Below are 21,623 nucleotides of genomic sequence, written 5' to 3'. Positions count from 1 at the left end.
TCCATTTTACTTATTCATTTGAGAGGGAGGGAGACAGCGAGCACAAGCAGGGGGAGCAGCAGGCAGAGGGAGAAGCAGATGCCCCACTGGCTGGAGCCCGACATGAGGCTTGATCCCAGTACCTGGAGATCATGACCTGAGCCGAAGGTGGACACTTAACCATCTGAGCCACCCAAGCATTCTCCCCCCCACTGCCACTGTCACTGTAGTTGAGATTCCGCTGCATGTTGCTCAGAGAGAAAACGGGACACCAAAAAGAGCCTAAGACAGAGAAGGAGAAGAGCCAAGTAAAGGCCATGGAAACCAGAGCTGATGGGAGAGAGAGACCTGCGCCATGCAGACTGCAGAGAGGTTACCTGGGATGAAGACCAGTTTAGTCACTGACACTGTTTGACAGAGCAAAGGGGAGAATGGGACGATAGTCGCTTAAGGTGGAAGCAGGATGCAAGGGTGGTATTTCTAAGATCATGGGCTGGATCTGTAGGCCAAGCAGAAGGGGACAGTGCTCTGGGACAGTCACAGTGTCAAAGGGGCAGGAGACAGTGGAGTCTGCAAGTCATGAGAACAACGGGGTATCAGCGAGATGAACATGCATGGATGCCTCAGCCTTGAGAAGGGGTGGGTGATGTTTACTCCTGTAAGAAAGGAAGAAAAGAAAAAAGGAAAGATGATAAGGAGAGAAGATTGAGGAAGGAGAGGGAAGTTGAGGTACTCCCGGGGATGGCCTGATCTGCCTTCTCCATTCGTGTGACGTTTACTGAGCCCTGACCATGTGCCCAGGAGCCTAGGAATGTGATGAAGATGGGAGGTAAAGGAGGAAAGAAGCATGGGCCCTGATCCGGCAGCTCATAATCTGGGGAGGGACATACACAGGGAAGTGAATTTGAATTTGGGGGCAGGAAGTATTGTTCAGCAGCTCGAGTGCTGTAAGCTGGGCTCTAGTATGAACAAAAAGAGCCTCTTGGAGGGGAGGGAGGCACGGGGAACATCCACAAGGAGGTGTTGCTTCGGCTGAAGAATGAGTAGGAGTTAGGTGGGTAGGTGGAGAGGACCTTCCAGAGCGAAGACTTGGCTCTATCCGAGGCGCAGGACGTTGGCCTAAAAGAGTGGCTGTGTTCTGGGTGCTACACGCAGTGTTCTGGTGGGGGCGGGGGGCCGGCTGTCGTGTGGAACGAAATGGGGAGGCAGGCAAGGGCTGCGCATATGCAGGCCCACTTTGTTCTGAAGGCATAGAAAACACCCCAGAATTTGTCTTCATCTTTCATGCTGCAGGAAGTTAAGTATGAGAATGGTATGATCACATTTGGGCTCTAGAGAAATCCCTCATGGCAGCTGGAGAATGGATTTGAGACTTGGACAGACCTCAGCCCCCAAGAGGGAGGGACTGCTCTGGGGGTGGGGCCTGGAGTCATAGAGCCCCTGTTCTGCGAGGGACAGGGCAGTGGAAGGGCTGCCCTCCGCCATACTCACAGGCCCAGGCAGAGCAGAGGAGGCTGACGGCTGGTTCTCTCAATGGGCGACAAGCCGCAGAGCAAAACTGGGTGCTTGACTGACAGGTGAAAGCTGGACCTTGACATTCAGCTGGAAGGAAGGATGTGGAACCAGGGCTGGTCCTCCACCTCGCAGGGCTGAGTGGGATTGAAGTCACATGGGCTGCAGCAAGGGCAGCACCAGGTCCACGAGAGGATCGAGGATCGCGAGACCACCAGATGAGCGATTGGCTGGAGACTTGGAGAGGGGAGGGACATGAGGTGCTGGGAAAGTTGACAGTAGGTCACGTCTGCGGGCTATAAGCAACCAGAGCCCTGGTTTAACCTTGACCGAGGGGGAGTGGCTGCAACAGCCAGTGGGCCCTGGGGGGTTGGCCAGAAAGTTGTGCTTTTCTTCTCGGCTGTCCCACAGATGATGCGATTCACAAAAAGCCACTTAGAAGCTTTTTGTGTGTCTCAGTCTTCTACTTGTAAAAACTAAACCATCCCTGACTAAATTTCTTTTGTTAGAGTTTATTAAGCAGTCAAACTAATGAATTAAACCTGTGAATACGGGTACTCAAATTTCCCTATATTTAGAATCTTTTATCAAAAAGTACACCTATAGTGTCTATCTTTGGCTCAGGTCATAATCTCAGGGTTCTGGCTCTTTGCTCAGCAGGGAGTCTGCTTCTTCCTCTGCTTCTGCACATGCGTGCACTCTCTGTCAAATAAATAAAATCATTTTAAAAAGTACACCTATAGACAAAGATTTTCTAAGCCGAAATGTAAACTGTGGTCATGAGAAGGGATGTTGAGTCATAATTTATAGGACTAGCTAGTGTCTTGTGACCAGTTATTTCATGAGAAAATACCATGGTGGGAATGCAAAGTTGGGATCATTTGCTCCAAAATTCTGTTGATTTTCTTTTGGTTTTGTCCTTCAGAGCAAAGTCCGTGGTCCTGTCAGTGGAAGCCCAGACAGCATGAATGCTTCTCGCCTCAGTCACTCGGGTCAGCTGCTGTCTCAGCCTTCTGCTGCCCCCAACAGCTTACCCGAGGCCATCAAGAAAAGGTGGGTCACTCTTCCGTGCCAGGCGTGATAGCCACGGGTGCATCGGGAGGGCATGGGAATAGAAATGCTTGTTTATCATTGAGAGATCATTCCATCTAACGATTTTGTGCATGTTTTTCTTTGTGTTGGTTCATATGCCAGGCAGATGTGGTATTTTACTCTCCTTGTCCTGTGTAATTTGCTAGCTAAGTACTTTTCTTGTCTAAGGCCTGGATTTCAAATTGCTTAATGAAGATATGGAAAGTGCTAGTCATGTCAGCCATCATCTGTTGTTCAAAACCGTATTCCCCACAGGGCATGCTCTGGTGGCCACGCCACTGTCATCTTGCCTCTTCCCTCACCCCCCACCACTCTGAGTTACCAAGCTACAGTTTGCCTCCTCCTGCCTGTCCTCAACCCCCACTCCTCCATTGCTTTCCTCTCCTGTCTCCTGGGCCATAGCCACGAGGTGGTGAACAGAATGTTTCCCCTCCCTGCTTCCTGTCAAGTACCGCCTCCAAGCCCTTTCTGTTGGAGTGAATCTTCACAGAATGCCATTGGATCAAGTTATTTTTTTGGCCGGTAACTAGTAGCAGCTTCCCACTCCCCTAGAGGATCCAAGCTGAGCTTTTTCAGACTTACACGGCCACCTCGGAGCCACTCTCCAGGCTGATCTGCTGTTCCCGTACAAACTCTTGGCCTAGCCCGCTGGTTCTGGAAGTCTGACCCAGACCAGCAGCGGCAGCCACATCTGGACACTTGTTAGATGCAGATGCTGGGTCAATGGCTCAGGGGTGGGCCCAGCAGGCAACTTTTCAGAAGCCTGAGCTGGTTGCTGATGCTCACTGAGGTTCCAGAACCTCTGGCCAACTTCCTGCCCTGGGTGGTCCTCCCATCTGCAGCACATATCTGCTGTCCATATCTGGTTCCCCCTCCTCCAGTGCCCTGACCATTCACACACACAGAGCTCTCTCTTCTTGGACCGCCTGTGCGGGTTTTTGTTTGAGTTAAGCCCCCTGCAGTTTCCTCAACGCCTTCTACTACGTGTTGGGCCTTAGGCACTGGCGATGGTTAAAATCATTCCCAGGACCCAGTCTTCAGACATGGAAAATAGATTAATGATTGCCTAGGGCAGGTGGAGGGGGGGCGATGGGAAAAAGCTGATAACGGGTACAAAGTTTCCTTCTAAATGATAAAAATGTTTTAAAACTAGATTGTAAAGATTGTGTCATTCTGTAAATATACTAAAACCATCCAATTAATACAGCTTAAATGGGTGAACTTTATGGCATGTAAATTATATCTCAATAAAGCTGTTTTTAAAGTCCTGTTCCTGTGCTTGGGGAGTTCCTAGCCTGTGTGTTGTGGTACTAACGGGTGGCCTTAGATTCTTAACTCTCCCCAACCTGTGGTGAGCTTAAGGATGGTAACCAGGTCATGTGTCCCTCCCATTGCCCTCTGGAGCTGGCATTGAATCTTCAACCTAGTTAGTAGCCACGCGGAAGGGGCTGAGCAAAAACGTGGCCTGTGTTCCTTGCAGCAGAGTGTCAGGCTTTGCAAGGTGAGCAGTTCCAGGCACTGTCTCCGTGCACTGGGCATAGTGCCCCCGTGATATCCTGGAGGCTCTGGAGAAGTCGTTCCAGGAGCACAGGTTGTCTGTATGTGTCACGGAGCCGAGGTTGGAACAGGACAGCGGCTTATTGTACTCTCCCCTGTCTCCCCACCGAGGTTCTTGAACCTACGGTTGCATTTCTAATCCTAGAAAAGAGAGAATGGATCAAATTCAATCAGTTCCCAGGACTTGCTTTTTCACAGATCTCAAGGAACTGTAGAAATGGTGGAATTACTTGGTCTATATAATTTTTTTTCTATTTCAAAAATTGGAAAACAGGTGATTTGTGGGATATCTTCAGATTTTGGCAGTTTGGAGAGAATTAAATTCAACTATCTAGTTAAGTCAGAGGGCGCTCACTGACTTCTAACTTCTAAATTAAAAAGAGATTTTCTTTTTCCCACTGTGAATGGTAATGCCGACTTATGGCTGGGTGTGGGCTTCTGAAAAGTGCTTAGCAAGGTCAGTGAGATTACTCGTCAGGACCTGGCACTTGAAGACCCTCGGCGTCAAGGTAATAGGAATTTAATTTTTAAAATCTTGTCCAAAGCTCTGTAGCCTGTTTTCTAAACAATAGTGTTATCTCAGAAAAACCACGTCAAGCATTTTCTAATACTGTGATCCTTTTCTCCAGTGGAGAGCTGGTGACTGAAGCGCACACCCTGTGTTCGCAGCTAGAACATGCAATGCAAGACACCATCAAAGAACAGGACCAGAGTTTGAGGGTAACCGGCTGCGTAAATCCCCACTATTCCGTGTCCGTCTTTTCCCCGGCAAACCAGAAAAAGAAAACGGAAAGGCAATCCAGCGTGTCCTCCGTCTCAGTCTATGCTTAACAACTTCCTAGTACATGTTATTACAGCGATGCTAACAATTACTGAAGGGGGACAGGCACTTGGTGTGCAGTATTTCATTTAACCCTTGCAACACTCCATTTTCATGAGGGAGGTGACGTCATTCTGAGAAGGTCTTTCTCTCCCTGCTGAGTGTCTGTGTGTGGGGAGTACTGTGCGAGACTCGGGGGACAGGGCCACACCCTGTCACAGCACCCCCTCTCAGGGGGCTTAGCAGTAGGTAGTACTAGTTCCAGGGAAGCCAGCCTGACAAAAAGTGAGTCAAGACACAAGTACATTTTAAGGCAAAGCTTACGTTGCTGAGAGAACCCGAAGTCATTCCTCAGCTTTTGAAAGGCCCTTTCCTGCCAAGACCGTGACCTGCTAGCTTCCCCCTGACTTCTCAGTTGTCAGAGGAATCAGACGGGACACCACTGGTGATTGTAATCACTTCTTACTTATTCGGGTGTCCATCTCCGGTGAGGGGCTTTCTCTGTTCTGCGTCGCTGTGTGTCCTCCTCCTGACGGCATATTTTGAGCATTTCACGGCCGAGGGGCACTCTGCCAGAGGAAAAGGAAGTCTCATCCGGCCGTTTCATCTGGTAGCGTTGGAAATGGGTGGCTGAGGGAGCTCTCAGAGCCACCTACCCACAGCGAGCATAAGTAAGTGCTGTGAGCCGCCGGTAATACTGAAACTCCCCGTCTAGTTTCCGTGGTCACAGCATCTGAGGGACTTCTCACTAGGCCAAGGGAAAGTTCCTGTATGGTTTTGAAAACGTAGGTTTAGCCCAAGAGTAGCCGTTAATAACAAAATTACTCTTAATGAGAGGATTGAAATTTCCCTGTAAATTATGCTGATCTAAACTGTGCTGTCCCGAGGAAGACAAACAACCCGGGGTGTAGTGGTGGCCCCTGTATTTTTAACGTGCCTGTTGACTTTCAGTCTCTAGACTGGAGCTGGCTACAGACAGAGGAAGAAGAACAGAACAGCCTGGAACAGGCCTCTTGACTGTGTGGGTGGCCTTGACCACCTGATGGGGCTGCCTGGTCTGAGGTCCTCCCATGCTGGCCCCCTGCTCTAACGATGTCTCAGAAGTCGTCGGCACCCAGACAAAGGATCCTCTCACTTTCCCTGGGAGTTGTGACATTCACCGCAGGCCAGGGGTGTGGCCCTCCGTGGGCACTACCAGCAACGTCGTCTGCACACTGGAAAAGTCCTCCATCGCAGAGGCTCAGCAAACACTGAGGCCAGGCATGGGCTGCTTCCCCTGCTCTGGAAATGTGCTCGAGGTACTTGCCCACAGACCGCTGGACAAATGTCTAACAGGACTCTTTCAGGACAAAGTATGAATGACACTCGATGTCAGCCTGTCCTCTCCTGACCCCTCCCGATCTCCAAAGGCCCTGATCCACCTGTCCTCACAGCTAGTGTTTCATCTGGATTCAGAACCAGACAGGTTTAAACGGTAGACTTGCCTGGCCCCATTCTCTCTCTTCCTCTTTTCATTTCACTGCTGCTAAAACGTCTCTTTCCCCAACGACTTGAGTGGTCGTGCTCCCTCGTAGGTACACGCTAGCTCTCCCCGGCCACCATCCTTTCCACCACAGGGTTGCTCGCGAGAGCCAGCGCAGATGAGCAGCTTCCTTCCCTCGGGTCCCCGAGACCACCTGGGGGTGAGTCATCGTGGGGAAGAAGGAAAGAAGAAGAGGGGACCTGTCAACCCTACATCTGCCGACACTGTGCCCACTCCTGCCCTTGCTCAGACGCAGCTGCGTGGGGCGGCATTGGGCCAGGGGAGCTCTGCTTCTGTCATCTAGCAGTATTATTAAATTGACTTATTTAAAAAATAGTTTCTATATTTTGTAACAGAACTCAAACATTTGCACCAGGCTCCACAATCTATTTTTACAATGTTTGTGGTTAGGACTTGGGAACTCAAAAATCAACTTAACGCAAAATGTCATAAAATTGAGTAGCACGTGGGTCATGTGTTGTGGGTTGGCACTTAGCACAGCTTCTTCGAGATTTCACCAGACTTCTGTGCATCAAAGCAGGAAAGCAAAACGAGTCCAGATGATCACAAATAGGTGAGTTTGGTCGGAGAAGGAAGTTGGAATAGAGGAGTTTCACAAACTGGCTTCCATGGCAGCAGTACCAAAGGTTTCATGGTCAAGGTCAAGGAAGTTTGGGAGACACTTCAGGCTTTAATTGTCTCCTGGAGAGTCACACTGTACACTAGCATATTAAAGTTCTTGAGAGTCCTGTGATTATAAACCGCCTCAACCGTGTCGATCGGTTCACGGGACACATCGGACAATAGAGCCATTCTCCTCCCCGCCCCACGTGAGTGTCACATTTCTTAACATCCCGAAGAGCTGGAATTGGAGACAGCATGGTTTTGGAAACACCGGTGAGGAGCATAGTAGGAAGTCAGACCACAAAGACAGGCTGGGATGGGGCCAGACTGGGGAGGGAATGAATGTTGGGCTAAGGGATTATGGGCTTATTTTATGGGCACTCAGGAGTCACTGAAGAATTCTTAACAAGAAAATGACATCGCCAACGGAATGGTTTAAAAAGACCAATGTAACTGGAATATGCAAATTCGGTGAAAACTTGAGATAGGACTCCTGCTCCCAAAAACATGAAGTAGATGTACTTTCCCCAGTCCTCCCTTTGAGTATAACTAAAATCCTTCAGCGTTATCTACACAAGTACAAGTAGTCGCTGAAAGGTAGAAGGCCAAAGACCGGCTGGAGAACTTGGACCCAAGCAGTGACAGGTGGTGAGTTCCCTGGGTTTTCCTTTCGCCTCATCTGCCCCAGGCTGGGTGGGGAGAGGCCAACCCACAGGCCCAACTGCAGAGCTGCTCCCTCTAGTGGTAGTAGACTCCCAGGGCCGCTGGAGCAAATTCCCACCCACTGCGTGACCTGTTTCTCAGTTCTGGAGGCCAGAAGTCTGGGCTGAGGTGCTGACAGGACAGCGCTTCCTCTGAAGGCTGCAGGAGAGAGTATTTTCCTTGCTTGCTCTCACTTCTGGGGAGTCCAGGTGATCCTTCCCTTGCGGCTGCATCTCCGCCTCCAGGGTCCTGTTGCCCTTCCGTCTTCTGTCAAATCCTCTCCGTGTGCCTAATTGTGACTCAATTTGGGGCTGATCTGGATAATCCAACGTAACCTGCTGCCCACCCCCAACCTGGCACCCATCCACAAAACTGGGCTTCTCCCTCCAGGGATTTCTTTATTCTTGGTTTTTTGGTTTTTGTTGTTGTTGGGTTTTTTTAGCTTTTTCTTTCAAAACAATTTCTTTTAAGTTCTTTTAAATTTCTTCTAATATAACTATAGATTTACAGGAAGTTACAAATAATTACAGATGTACAGGAAGTTGCAAATGTTCTCCTTCACCTGGTTTTTCTTAGTGGTTACATCTTATGTAACAACACTACAATATTAAAAGCAGGTTAGTGATGCCGGTTCACTGAGTGCCTATAGTTCTACACCATTTTTTCACATGTGATTTGTGTAACTCCACTAGAATCAAGATACAGAACTGTCCTATCACCACACAGGTCTCCCTAATGTTTTCCCTTTAAACACCCACTGTCCTCCCCTCCAAGATTCCTAATCCCTAGAAATTACTAATTTCTCTTCATTCTCCATCTCTATAATAATCTTTTGGGAATGTCATACAAATGGAGCCAGATTGTGTATGACATTTGAAATTAGCTTTTTTTCACTCAGTGTAACTCTTGTTTCCATCTGAGTTGTGTCCTTTTTACACCAAGTGGTACTCCTGGCTATGGATTTATCACAGCTTGTTTAACCACTCACCTGTTATAGGAAATTTTGCAAATTGACAGCAATCTATTTGCTAGAGCAAGGCTAATTTTATCTTTATCCTTTATTCTAGACCCATCCTGATGAATAAATGAGGTAGTACTTCCTTTTTCCCCTATGTCATCTTGACCCCAATTTAAGCAAGATTCGAAACTTTAAATAAAGATATTATGGCATATGATTTGATGTTATAATTGATAGAATTTCCTAGAAAACCATTGTTCAATAGAATTTTGTGTGATGACAAGAATGTTCTAATCTGTTCTGGCCTGTAGGTAGCTACTAATTACATATGACTGTTGAGCATTTATAATGTGGCTAGGGCAGCTAAGGAACTGAATTTTTATTTTATTTAATTTCATTTTAAATGTTTTTTTTAAAAGATTTTATTTATTTATTTGAGAGAGAGAGAGACAGAGCACAAGCAGGGGGAAAGGCAAAGGGAGAGGGAGAAGCAGACTCCCCACTGAGCTGGGAGCCTGACGTGGGCCTCCATCCAATGACCTGGAGATCACGACCTGAGCTGAAGATCGATGTGAAACCATCTGAGCCACCCAGGCGCCCCTCCTTTTAAATATTTATAGTCACATGTGACAAGTAACTACTATATCGGACAGAGCAGTTTGAGAGGAAAAACACTGTTTTTACAAGATGTGTTTGGAATAGGACCAGCAAGTATGAATTGCCAGACAATGAACTAACTTTCCTTGAAATGCGTGTTTCATCAACTCTACCACACATTTTTTTCCTCAGTGGGCTATATCTTTAATCAATGGCAGGTCACATTATAGGGATCGGTGTCAGTTGTGAATTACACGTGTGAACTCGGTCACGGCCGTCACTCAGTGGAGCTGTATCCGTTTGGTACCACCCATGTTGAGTTTAATTGCCTTTTAAAATCTCTTCAGAAATATTACCCTTTTGGTTTGATTTGAGACAGAAATCTACTGTACCCAGAAAAGCATAAAAACAAAGCAGTGAACATAAATCTGATATTGGCCAAATAAATACTTCTTGAGGATATATGGCTGTAATTCCATATTTTCTTTCAAAGTTAACAGTCAAATTTTTATCGGTCCTAAGAAAGGAATATACCTCAAAGTAGGAGAGGCTGGCCATTTGTCACCAAACTACAAGCAAAAGGACTGTTTATCACGTGTCAAGCAATGCCGCGGAAGGCAAGAGAAATTGCCAAATCCCTCAGAAGAGCTAGAAAATTTCAAAACAACAAGAGGCTGGTGTGACTAATCCATTTGTCATCCAGGATTACAGTGAAGACATTGTGCCACAGTTTAATTGATAGCATTTTTTTCCTTAGTGGTACATAAAATGAGGGTGTTTCTTACAATTCAGTGGATTTATGACTGTTAAAAACGTAGTTGTCTGCAGTCCTCACAATTCTAATGAGGTAAGTCCTTTCATTATCTTCATTTCATCCGTGAGGAAACTGAGGCATGGAGAGTTTTACTAAGGTTAAATTAAATCTGACCTTGAGAGGGCTAAGAAGTCTCTCAACAGTGACTCTCTTTCTTGGAGGTGTTGAGGAATGGGCAGAAGTCCAATTTTTCTCAACACAAACTGCCTCCCAGTTGGTTGGAATGTTGTTTAGTTACTGTGCCCTAACATCAGGATGTTCAGAGTTTTTAAAAAACTTGTTCTGTGAAGATTTGGCAAATATACAGATATACAGAGTAGTGTAATAAACTTCTGTATTCTAGTCACCCAGATTCAAATTTATCAATACTGGACAATCATATTATCTCTTCACCAGCTGCTCTATTAGTGAAGAAAATTTCAGACATTAAAACATTTCACCGGGGCGCCTGGGTGGCTCAGTGGGTTAAGCCGCTGCCTTCTGCTCAGGTCATGATCTCAGGGTCCTGGGATCGAGTCCCGCATCCGGCTCTCTGCTCAGCAGGGAGCCTGCTTCCCTCTCTCTCTGCCTGCCTCTCCATCTACTTGTGATTTCTCTCTGTCAAATAAATAAATAAAATCTTTAAAAAAAAAATTTCACCCATATGCTTTTCAGTATGTATCTCTAAAAGTGTAGCCCTTTTTTTGGGTTTGTTTTCATCATAACTACAATACTATTATCATAATTCTTTCATTCAGGGTCCAGTCAAGGGAATGAAACTACACAGCAGATTTAACAAGGAAATTTTACTATAACAGGGAATTGGCTTCTTAACCAACTGAGCCATCCAGGTGCCACCCTCCTTTTTTTTTTTTTTTTTTTAAGATTTTATGGAATCTTGAGGCTCCTGGGTGGCTCTGTCGTCAAGTGTCTGCCTTCAGCTCAGGTCATGATCCCAGGGTCCTGGGCTCAAGCCCTGCATTGGACTCCCTGCTCTGCGGGAAGCCTGCTTCTCCCTCTCCCACTGCCCCTGCTTGTGTTCCTGCTCTGTTTCTCTCTTTCTGTCAAATAAATAATCTTTTAAAAAAATATTTTATAGAATCTTAAAGATTTTATTGAAGCTAATTATAAAACTGGTTTCTAAAGGGTAAGGAAAACTAAGAATGCAGGCATAGCAGAAAAAGAGAGTAGCCATAACCCCAATAGCTAAAAAAGCTCCACTGCACACCCCCCAACCCCTCTGTCCCCCCCCCCCACCCTGGGCTGAGATCCAGACTGCATGGAGGGAGTGTGGCTGTGGCTTGCCACTGGGTGATGAGGGAGTTTGGTGCTGAGTTGGCCAAACTCACTGGGACGCTGCTGTCCAGGCGCTATAGAAAGCTGTCTATTGGGAGGAGCTGCACCGCACAACTCACCGAGAAACTGCCAACAGGGGTGGTATGGCACCTTTGAGGTGCAACGGGAATCTTCCTGCGGATTGCCACACACACTGGGAGCTGCCGGTAGGAGCCCACCGGAACCAGAAAGAAGAGCCCCTTCCTCTTCCAGTGTTCCTCTAATGTCCCTTAACGGAGTTTGAAATTGTGCCAGTTGGCAAGAGAGAGAGAAGTCCCAGTAGCAAAAACGAGACAATGAAGGATGGATTTGGAATGAAGAAGCAATAGATCGGTAATCAGCATGGTCCACCCCGCTGACTTGTCAGCTTCCATATGCATCCTTCTCCGTACATTGAAACCTCCACGCAAGAACTAAATAACTCTGTTTCCACCTACCAGGATACAGCTATCCTTCATAAAACCCTCTCACCTTTCCCCCCAAATCAAAAGATGCACAGACCCAACAATCACTGTATCTCTCACTAGCCATATAAATTGCTCCCCAAATTCCATCACACTAAGCTGTACAGTGTATCTTTTTTTTTTTTAGATTTTATTTATTTGACAGAGATCACAAGTAGGAAGAGAGGAAGGCAGAGAGAGAGAGGAGGAAGCAGGCTCCCTGCTGAGCAGAGAGCCCAATGCGGGACCTGATCCCAGGACCCTGAGATCATGACCTGAGCCAAAGGCAGCGGCTTAACCCACTGAGCCACACAGGCACCCCTGTACAGTGTATCTTGAACAGCTTGTGTGGGAGGCCATGGTAAGGCTTGAGATGAGAACCAAACCAGGCCCTGACTTGTGCCTCCTTTAAAGGTTGAATAGCCGAACAAAAGGCTTAGGTCAATAAAGTCGAGTAGCGCTGAGAAAGGGTCTGTGCTACGTGTTGTGCGCTCGCCTACGTGACTTCCCACACGCTTGCTAGTCAGATAGAGACGATTTGGCCGGGTCGGAAATTCTTGGCTGGTCCTTGCTGTCCTTGCACGGGCTATAGACTACACCACTGTAAGACTGTGCTGTGCTTACACAAACTATGTCTTGAGTGGCCTTGAAGTCAGTACATCTGGGGCTAGAAGGTCTGCTATTGATGTTTAGGAAATAGATAATGGGAAAGCTTGAAGGATTTTCTGTGCTTGTTGCAAACTCTTTAGTAATCAGCTAAAATTAGATACTTTTCTTATGATTGTTTCTGTTAGCTATATAATGCCTCACAGCCTTGAATAAAATTGGCACTACTGGACATCCTCCTTGGTGCTCCTCCTGCCCCCATCTCTTTGTCTCTTAATTTCTTTTCACCATCCTCTTACCCTCACGTTCCTGGTCGGTTTGTCATGCCGGCCGCAACAAGCTTGTATATAAAATTGTATTGGAAGGAGAGAGAAGAAGAAAATGGGCAGCACATGCAAAAAAGCACACGTAAGAGAAAAAATACACAAAGCTACAGCAGTCCTTGCATCTACAAGTGGTTCTGTCTTCCGTGAGCCTGGAACCGATGGCTATAGGTTTATTTTCCCACTCCTCATCCCGTATTTCCCCTGCCCCCAGCCACAGCCTCAGCTAGTCAGGAATCTTTGTCAGGTGTAGTGATCCTAAAGGATCCAAGTCCAAAATCATACAGACTCCTTTTTTTTTTCTCCATAATTTTGCATTAATCTTAACTATTGCATGTGAAATGTATCAAGAGAAGCCCCAGAAAACCCCCTGGTTCCAGCCATAAGGCTTAATGAAATGAATCACCCAGGCACCCCCCCTCTGTCAAAAATTATGTTTCCTGTGGGGTTCTGGCAGCGTCTTTATGAAGTAAAGGATATTTTCTACTATTCAGTTTCCCGAGCCCTAAAAAATACAAATTGGGGGACACCTGGCTGGGTCATTTGGAAGAGCGTGTGACTCTTGACCCCCAGGTCATGAGTTCAAGTCCCACGTTGAGTTTAGAGATTACTTTTTAAAAAATCAAGTCAAATCAAATTACAAATTGGTTTTGCCTTGTCAAATGCCTTTTTATTTGTATACTGAGATAACGTGATATATTTTTTCCTTTCTCCTGTTACTGTGAGGAATCCTTTTAGATTTTCCTGATGTTAAACTGTTCTTGCATTGATAGAATAAACTCTAAATGCTCATGATTTTTTAAATAAACTTTATTTTTCTAAAGATTTTATTCATTTATTTGAGAGAGATAGGAAAAGAGAGAACAAGCAGGGGTGAGGAGCAGAGGGAAAGGAAGAAGCCGACTCCCTGCTGAGCAAGGAGCCCGATGCAGGACTTGATCCCAGGGGTTTGATCCCAGGACCCTGGGATCATGACCTGAGCCAAAGACAGACGCTTAACCAACTGAGCCACCCAGGTGCCCCAATAGACTTTATTTTTTTTAAGTGGATTTAGGGGGCGCCTGGGTGGCTCAGTCGTTAAGCCTCTGCCTTTGGCTCAGATCATGATCCCAGAGTCCTGGGATTGAGCCCCGCATTGGGATCCCCACTCGGCAGGAAGCCTGTTTCTTCCTCTCCCACTCACTCTCCTTGTGTTCCCTCTCTCTCTGTCAAATAAATAAATAAAATCTTAAAAAAACAAACAAACAAACAAAGCAGTTTTAGGACCACAGTAAAATTGAGTAGAAGGTACAGAGATTTCCCATACACGCCATGCGCTCACAAGTTCATAGCCACCCCCACCATCCATATCCCCCAGTGGAATGATACATTATTGACACCTGATGAACCTACATTGACACATCATCATCATCCAGAGTCCATAGTTCACATTAGAGTTCAGCTTTGTGCTATACATTCTATGGATTTGGACAAATTTATAATGACACGTACCCATCATTATAGATAGTATCATACAGAATGGTTTCATTGCTCTAAAATTGTTTTTAAATTCAGTCATCCAGGGGCACCTGGGTAGTTCAGTCTGTTAAGCGTCCAACTCTTAATTTCAGTTCAGGTGGTGAGATCGAACCAGGAGTGGAGCCTGCTTAAGATTCTCTCTCTCTCCCTTTCCCTCTGCCCCTCCCCCCACTATAGTCTCTCTTGCTCTAAAATTAAATTATATTAAACTAAAAATAAAAACATTTTAAAATTCAATTACTTAATATTTTATTTGAGATGTTTACATTTATTTTCATATCTGAAATGACCCTATGCTTTCCTGATGGGCATGCAAAATAGAATATGTCTTCTATGAAACTGAATGGAAATGCTGACTTTTTCCATGGCTGATGCTCATGGCCTTACCTATCATGTTTATGTTGATGGCTATATCTATATCCCTAGCCTTCAAATATGTAGCTTTACCTTTGTGGTAAACATACCTACATACCTCAAAAATACGGAATTGATTCTCTCCCCATCCCCTAAACCTGTCATTTGTATCACTATGAGCTCAGGTGACAACATTGCCATCCACCAAGTGCTACAGGCAGAGATGAGTGACCATGCTGGACTTGTCCTCACTCCTCTCCTCCAAGACCTGCCTATTCTTCACCTCTTAATTAAAAAACAAAAAACAAAAAACAACACATTTTCCTCTCACACTCTCCTGCCTTAGGTTCTTAAACAGTCTCCCTGATTCTAACATCTCCCACTTAACAAGAATTCATCCTCTACAGCGCTGTTAGAGTGAAAATTGGAAAATGTCACTTGGCTGCTTGAAACCCTCTGGGACTCTCCAGCACCAAAGACTAATGTCTGATCTCCTCAGTCCAGCAGACACTCATCTTCATTTCTAACCTTGTACTCCACCAACTTCTATGCGGTGCTCGATTTTCCTAATATATACCCTACTCTTTCTTTGTGAAAAGTTTTTTTTTTTCATGCCTCGCCTAACCTCATCCTGTTCATCCTCACGGGTGGCTCTTCCTATTTCTGAGCTGATTCTGTGACCTCTCCCTGACCTCTGAACTAGCTGCACCCCCATCCCCCCCTTCCCACTACACACACACACACACACACAAGGAGTTCTCTAATCTAGCCTTACTCCTTAAAAGCAATTTATTCCTGCCTCATGGTTTTAAATACCATACGGATGCTGATGGTTTCAAAATTATACCGCCAGGGGCGCCTGGGTGGCTCAGTGGTTAAGAGCCCTGGGATGAAGCCCCGCATCCATCAGCCTGCTTCTCCCTCTCCCTCTGCCTTCTGCTCCCCCTGCTTATGTTCGCGTGCTCTCTCTCTCTCTGTGAAATAAATAAATAAAATCTTAAAAAAACAAAACAAAACAAAACAAAATCTATACCTCCAGCTCGGAACTCTCTCTTGAACCCCAGGATAATATATCCACTGTCCCTTCAGGATTGTCAACTAGATATGCATCTCACATTCCAAAAGTCAACTCCAAATTTTTCCCTCCCAAACTTGTTCTTCGCGGTCTTCCTAATGCCTTAAACAACAGCTCTGTTCTTCCAGTTACTCAGTTAAATAACCACGGACTCACCCTGCCTACTCTCTTTTTTCCACACCCCACATCCAATTTATCCAATGAGTCCTGCTGGTTCAGCCTTCAGAATATATCCAGAATCTGAATGTTTCTCATTTCCTTCAGCATCACCTTCTGCTCACTTTGCTACTACTGGTCTGGTCCCCTCTCTGTCCACTAGGCATGCTCCGTGCTCCTTGGTACCTTCACCTGCCTCTCTCATCCTTGCTCATGCGGGCCTACCTGCACTATCTTCCTCGCTTAACGAAAGGAATTGAACAAAAATGACTTTATATCAGATGAGGATTCGTTGGTATCACCATTTGTTGTAATGGTCACATAAATTGTACACATTTGCCTAGAACTTTTTAGCCTCAGAGTTGACACGAACATCGAACATCATCCTCTGCCTGGATCACTCTCTCCCCCAGAGAGCCTCGTGGCTTCTTTCCTCTCCACTTACATCTCGCATATGCAGCCTTATCAGGACATCCACTATACTGGTACCCATCTCCTACCCCGCCACCCAGGGAACTGTCCCTGTAACTCTGTTATCTTCACTTGTTTTTATGCCGTTGTCACCACCTGATGTATTTATTTGTCCCTCTATACATCCATTAAAAAGCTCCACGAGATGGGACTTGGTCCATTCATTGTTATATATATGGCACCCAAGGCTGGGCAGGGCTCTTAGTGGGTGTTCAATAAATGTTTGTTGGTTGAATGAGCACTGCTAGCTCACACATATTTTGTCAGAAGTACCTAACATTATCACTTTAAAGGGTTTAGGCTTTTGGAATCCTGAAATGAGAGACTAGGGGCTTTCAGCTGTCTCTTCTTTCGTGTGTGTGTTTTATCTTTTATTATTATTTTATTATTTTTTTGTTTAGCTCTGTCTCTTTATGCTGAGGAAGTGAAACAAGTAAAATTTTTTGCTTGGGATGGGAGGAAGGAAGGAGGAAACTGACAGTTTATATTTCAAAAATCTGATCGCCCAACTCAGTTCTTACTTTTCATTTTCCTCAGAGTCCACAGACTTGTAGGTTCTAAAGCGGAGAATAGATTCAATTTTTTTTTTTAAGATTTTATTTATTTAACAGAGAGAGACATAGCAAGAGAGGGAACACAAGCAGGGGTGATGGGAGAGGTAGAAGCAGGCTTCCTGCAGAGCAGGGAGCCCAATGCGGGGCTTGATCCCAGGACTCTGGGATCATGACCCAAGCCAAAGGCGGACGCTTTGGCAGCCAAACCCAGGTGCCCCTTGTCTCTTGAGGGTTTTTTTTGTCAAAGCCAAAACATTATTCTGGTGGAAATTTGAGGTCTGTTATCACTTGATTTATTCCATCCAGCTTTACCCCCCAACCAGCTTGGCTTACTCCCTTGTATTACATGGAATCTTTCCAGTTTTCACAATAGGTAGTGTTGCTTAATGTATCTTTCATCATTCTTTCTCCTTTTCCTCTACTATGCTCAATCTCATTCAATAAATGTTTACTAAGAAAAAATGTTAACCAGTTAGGAGCCCTTAAACCATACTCAGTGTTGTTTTCCAACTTAAGTTTTTTTAGTGACATATCTAAGGGTGCATATCTAAGGGTAGACCAACTTGTCTTGGTTTTAGCCCTAAAAGTTCTGTATCCCAGGAGCCCCTCAGTCCCAGCCAACCTGGGCAGTTAGCCACCTTACATCATGATGTGTCAATATCCTCTCTAATTTAAAGTATTTGATACTTCAGCAAAATGGCAATTTAGGATATTCATTCATGACATATTTGCTGAGCCCCTATTCTGTGGCAAACAAAAATTAAGTCCCTACTCTGTTGGAGCTTACAGACCACATTAGGGGAGGAAAAACAGAGCAGGGAGTAGATAATAGGCAAGTAACACATGCGTACATTTCAAATCATTTTCATGGAATGGAGTAGTTCCACAGTAATAGAGAGGGCATGGGGGCTGCTCAGGAATGTGACAAGGATATGACCACGTGGCTGAGACTTGAACGATGGGAAGGCAGCCAGGCAGAGTCGTGAACAATGAGAAAAGAGCTCTGAAGCAGGTACATGTGTGTGCTACATAACAATACATGTGCACTGACAAAGGGAAAAGTGGTGAGAACTCAATTAGGAGAGGTGGAAGGAGATAGATCATATTAGGCCATTGGAAGGAATTTGGAATTCATTCTAAGTGCAATGAAAGTATATTTAAGTAAATGAATGGTGTGTGTATACACATTTTTAAAATATATATTTTTAAAGATTTTATTTATTTATTTGACAGAGAGGAGAGAAAGCACAAGTAGGCAGAGTAGCAGGCAGGGGGATAGGGAGAAGCAGGTTCTCCGCAGAGCAGGGAGCCGGATGTGGGGCTGGATCCCAGGACCCTGGGGATGATGACCTGGGCCAAAGGCAGACGCCGAACCAACTGAACCACCCAGGCACCCCTGATAGACGTTTTTAAAAGACGACTTTTCTCCTATTTGGAGAATGGCCTGTAGGGGACAAGAGCAGAACCAGGAAGCCCACTGAGGAGGCTACGGCAGCAATCGGGGAGTGAGACCATAGTAGATTGGACTAGGGTAGTGGCAGTAGAGTGGGTGAGAACAATTCAATTCAGAGAATGGATTCTGGAGACAGAACAGACAAAACTTGACAGATTGGATGTTGGGTGTGAAAAGAGTCATTAAGAATGGCTCCTAGGGTTTTGACATGATGGCAGGGTGGATTAAAATGTCATTAACTGAGTTGGGAAAAAGTTAAAGAGAAGTTAGTGGGGCAAAAATCAAGAGTTCTTTAGGAAATTTATTAGTGAGATGCTTACTATGGACAACTACAGACAGCCAGCAGACAGTTTGATATATGAGAATAGAACTCAAGGTAGAGGTCAGGGCTAGAAATACAAATCTGGGAGTCTTCGAGCTGGCATGGCATTTTATTTTTTTTATTTTTTTTTTTAAAGATTTTATTTATTCATCAGAGAGAGAGAGGGAGAGAATGAGCACAGGCAGACAGAATGGCAGGCAGAGGCAGAGGGAGAAGCAGGCTCCCCGCCGAGCAAGGAGCCCGATGCGGGACTCGATCCCCGGACGCTGGGATCATGACCTGAGCCGAAGGCAGCTGCCCAACCAACTGAGCCACCCAGGCGTCCCGGCATGGCATTTTAAAAGGTGAAACTGGACAGAGTGGGAAAGCCAGTTAGAGCAGCAAAGCCTGAGGCACTTTCCCAGAAAGGCTGGAGAGTGGAGGAGGAGCCAAGAACCAGCACAAACATGCAGAAAAAAACTTAAGGAGTGAGTATGAAGGAAGAAGGAAAACGCAGAGCATGTGCTATCTTAGAGCCAATTAAAAACAAATCATTTCAAGAAGAGAGTGGTTTAAAATGGATCAAATGTTACTGGTTGGTCCAAGAAGATGAGGACATTGATCCTTGCCTTGGATTCTTTGGCACTGATTTTTAGACAGTATAATCCTCATATCACTTCCATATAAAATGAGTATTTTATACTCATACAAAAATGGCATAATACTTATATAGAAAATGATCCCACAACTCTCTAAAGTTGTAAGTTTTATTTTTCAAAGGTAAATAAAAACTTTTTTTCTTCTCTTCTTCTTCTTCTTTTTTTTTTTAAGAGAGAGAGTGTCCCAGGCAGGGCAGAGCCTGACTTGGGGCTTGATTGCACGATCGTGAGATCAGGACCTGAGCCGAAGTCACATGTTCAACTGCTTGAGCCACCCAGACACCCCTGAATAAAAACTTTTTTTTTTTTAAGATTTTATTTATTTATTTGACAGACAGAGATCACAAGTAGGCAGAGAAGTAGACAGAGAGAGAGGAAGGGAAGCAGGCTCCCTGCCGAGCAGAGAGCCTGATGTGGGACTTGATCCCAGAACCCTGGGATCCTGACCCAGGCCGAAGGCAGAGGCTTTTACCCACTGAGCTGCCCAGGTGCCCCTAAAAACTTTTTTTATTTAATGAGGGATGATTATTCTTCAGAACAAAATAATATGAACAGAGCCTGGAATAAGGATTAAGTAAGAAAAAAACTGAACTGAAAAAAATACTAAGACACCTCATATCTAAACAAAGGGGTTAGACACTGTTTTAAAAAGACAAGGTACAAGTTGGGAAAACACAAATATTTATAATAACTATACAAATACAATATACAGGGACATCTGGGTGGCTCAATCAGTTAAGCATCTGATTTGGTTCAGGTCATGATGCCAGGGTCCTGGGATGAGTCCTGGCTCACTGCTCAGCAGGGAGTCTGCTTCTCCCTCTGCCTCTGCTGCTCTCCCTGCTTGCACTTTCTCTCTGACAAATGAATAAATAAAATCTTTAAAAAACAAAACAAACAACAATAAAAAAACCCCAAATACAATATGCAAAAAAGGATTAGTATTTATACAAATACAAGAGCTAACAACAACGGACAATTACTCCTAATAGAAATATGAACAAAAGATACACAGATTGGAAATTCACAAAAGAAGAAATAGAAGTATCCAATAAGCATAACTTAAGAAGTACACTGATATTATGAAAAACCAATCGAACACAGCCTTGCTAATCAAAGAAATTACTTGTATCTAAAGCATTATCCCATTATTGAAAAATAATGGTAATTTTCAAAGAACTGGATTACAAGACGAGAAGTGTAGGTCACAAAAAAGTTAATCGTGATTAAGCTGGGTAGTGAAATAATCGTTCACTTTTTATCCATTTCTACGTTTTTCAAATATTTCTACAACACCCATGTATTATTTTGTAATAAGTTTTTAATTTTATTTACATACAAAGAGATTGCTTGGAACTGGCAGTTCAGTATGAACCCAGGAGATACACTTGTAAAATAAAATATTGCTGATGTCACATTTGCACCTAAGTTTAATTTTCAGGTAATCCCTACATCCAAACAGGGGCCGAAACGGACAACTCCCAGGACAAGAGCGGTAAGTGCACAGTCGCCGACGGGGCCAGCGAAGCGTCCACCTTGTTTTAACCACAGCTTCATGGTCCATTATCTGGGTTAAGCACTTCCCCCCTTCCTACTGTTTTTGTTTTGCTTTGGGGTTTTTTTGTTTTTGTTTTTGTTTTTCCCCTGCTTTAGCTCCTACCGCAAAAGGCAAGGGAATAAAAAATAAAGTACCTTTGACGCCGGTTGGCCTATCTGCTAAAACTTGGTATAGGAGGCTTTCCTATAACCGGCGCGTTTCCTTCCCCGCTCCTGCCTGCTCCCGAGGTCGGAAACGCCACTGCACTGTGCCCCGGCGTCTGTTCTTACAGAAACCTCGGTCAGTGACTACGACGCCGGCGTTCGCTCCCATCACACACGAGGTCATGCCTTCAGTAACCATCCCTGCGCACGGAGGAGACGCGCACACACGCCGTCTCCGCCGCGGCTGCCTCGCACCCCGCCACCTGAAGCAGGGACTTCCCAGTCCGACTCCTCGTTCTTCCCCTCCTGGGGAGAGGAATCTGGAGCAACGTGCTGGGAGGACAGACATCACGTCTTAGATTAAGAACCCAGGTCTTCCCACAAAAAACCGGCTGCCCAACCCGAGCTCTGGCCCAGACTCCCCCTCCCAGGTCTCCCTCACCTTCGCGATCCCTTCCTTCACGCGCCGCGGGAGCCCCGCTCCAGCCGCGCCCCCCGGCACGCCCCGAGCGCGTGAC

General features: G+C 45.4%; 1 protein-coding gene across 2 annotated transcripts in view; it reads left to right on the top strand.

The window, feature by feature from the left end:
* Positions 1–6,818, top strand: part of IKBKB (inhibitor of nuclear factor kappa B kinase subunit beta) — a 59,971-nt gene extending 53,153 nt beyond the window's left edge. The window contains exons 20-22 of one of the 2 annotated variants that reach the window (XM_044225306.1): positions 2,417–2,544; positions 4,770–4,860; positions 5,912–6,818. In XM_044225306.1, the coding sequence (XP_044081241.1) occupies positions 2,417–2,544; positions 4,770–4,860; positions 5,912–5,977 (285 nt within the window). In that variant the 3' untranslated portion in view covers positions 5,978–6,818. The other variant, XM_044225305.1, reaches the window with a different exon arrangement.
* The last annotated feature ends 14,805 nt before the right edge of the window (positions 6,819–21,623 follow it).

Source organism: Neovison vison, chromosome 11 (genome assembly GCF_020171115.1).
Source record: "Neovison vison isolate M4711 chromosome 11, ASM_NN_V1, whole genome shotgun sequence".
Taxonomy (NCBI): Eukaryota; Metazoa; Chordata; class Mammalia; order Carnivora; family Mustelidae; genus Neogale; species Neogale vison.
The sequence above is the reverse complement of the archived record's forward strand: the minus strand, read 5'-3'. Positions and strand labels throughout refer to the sequence as shown.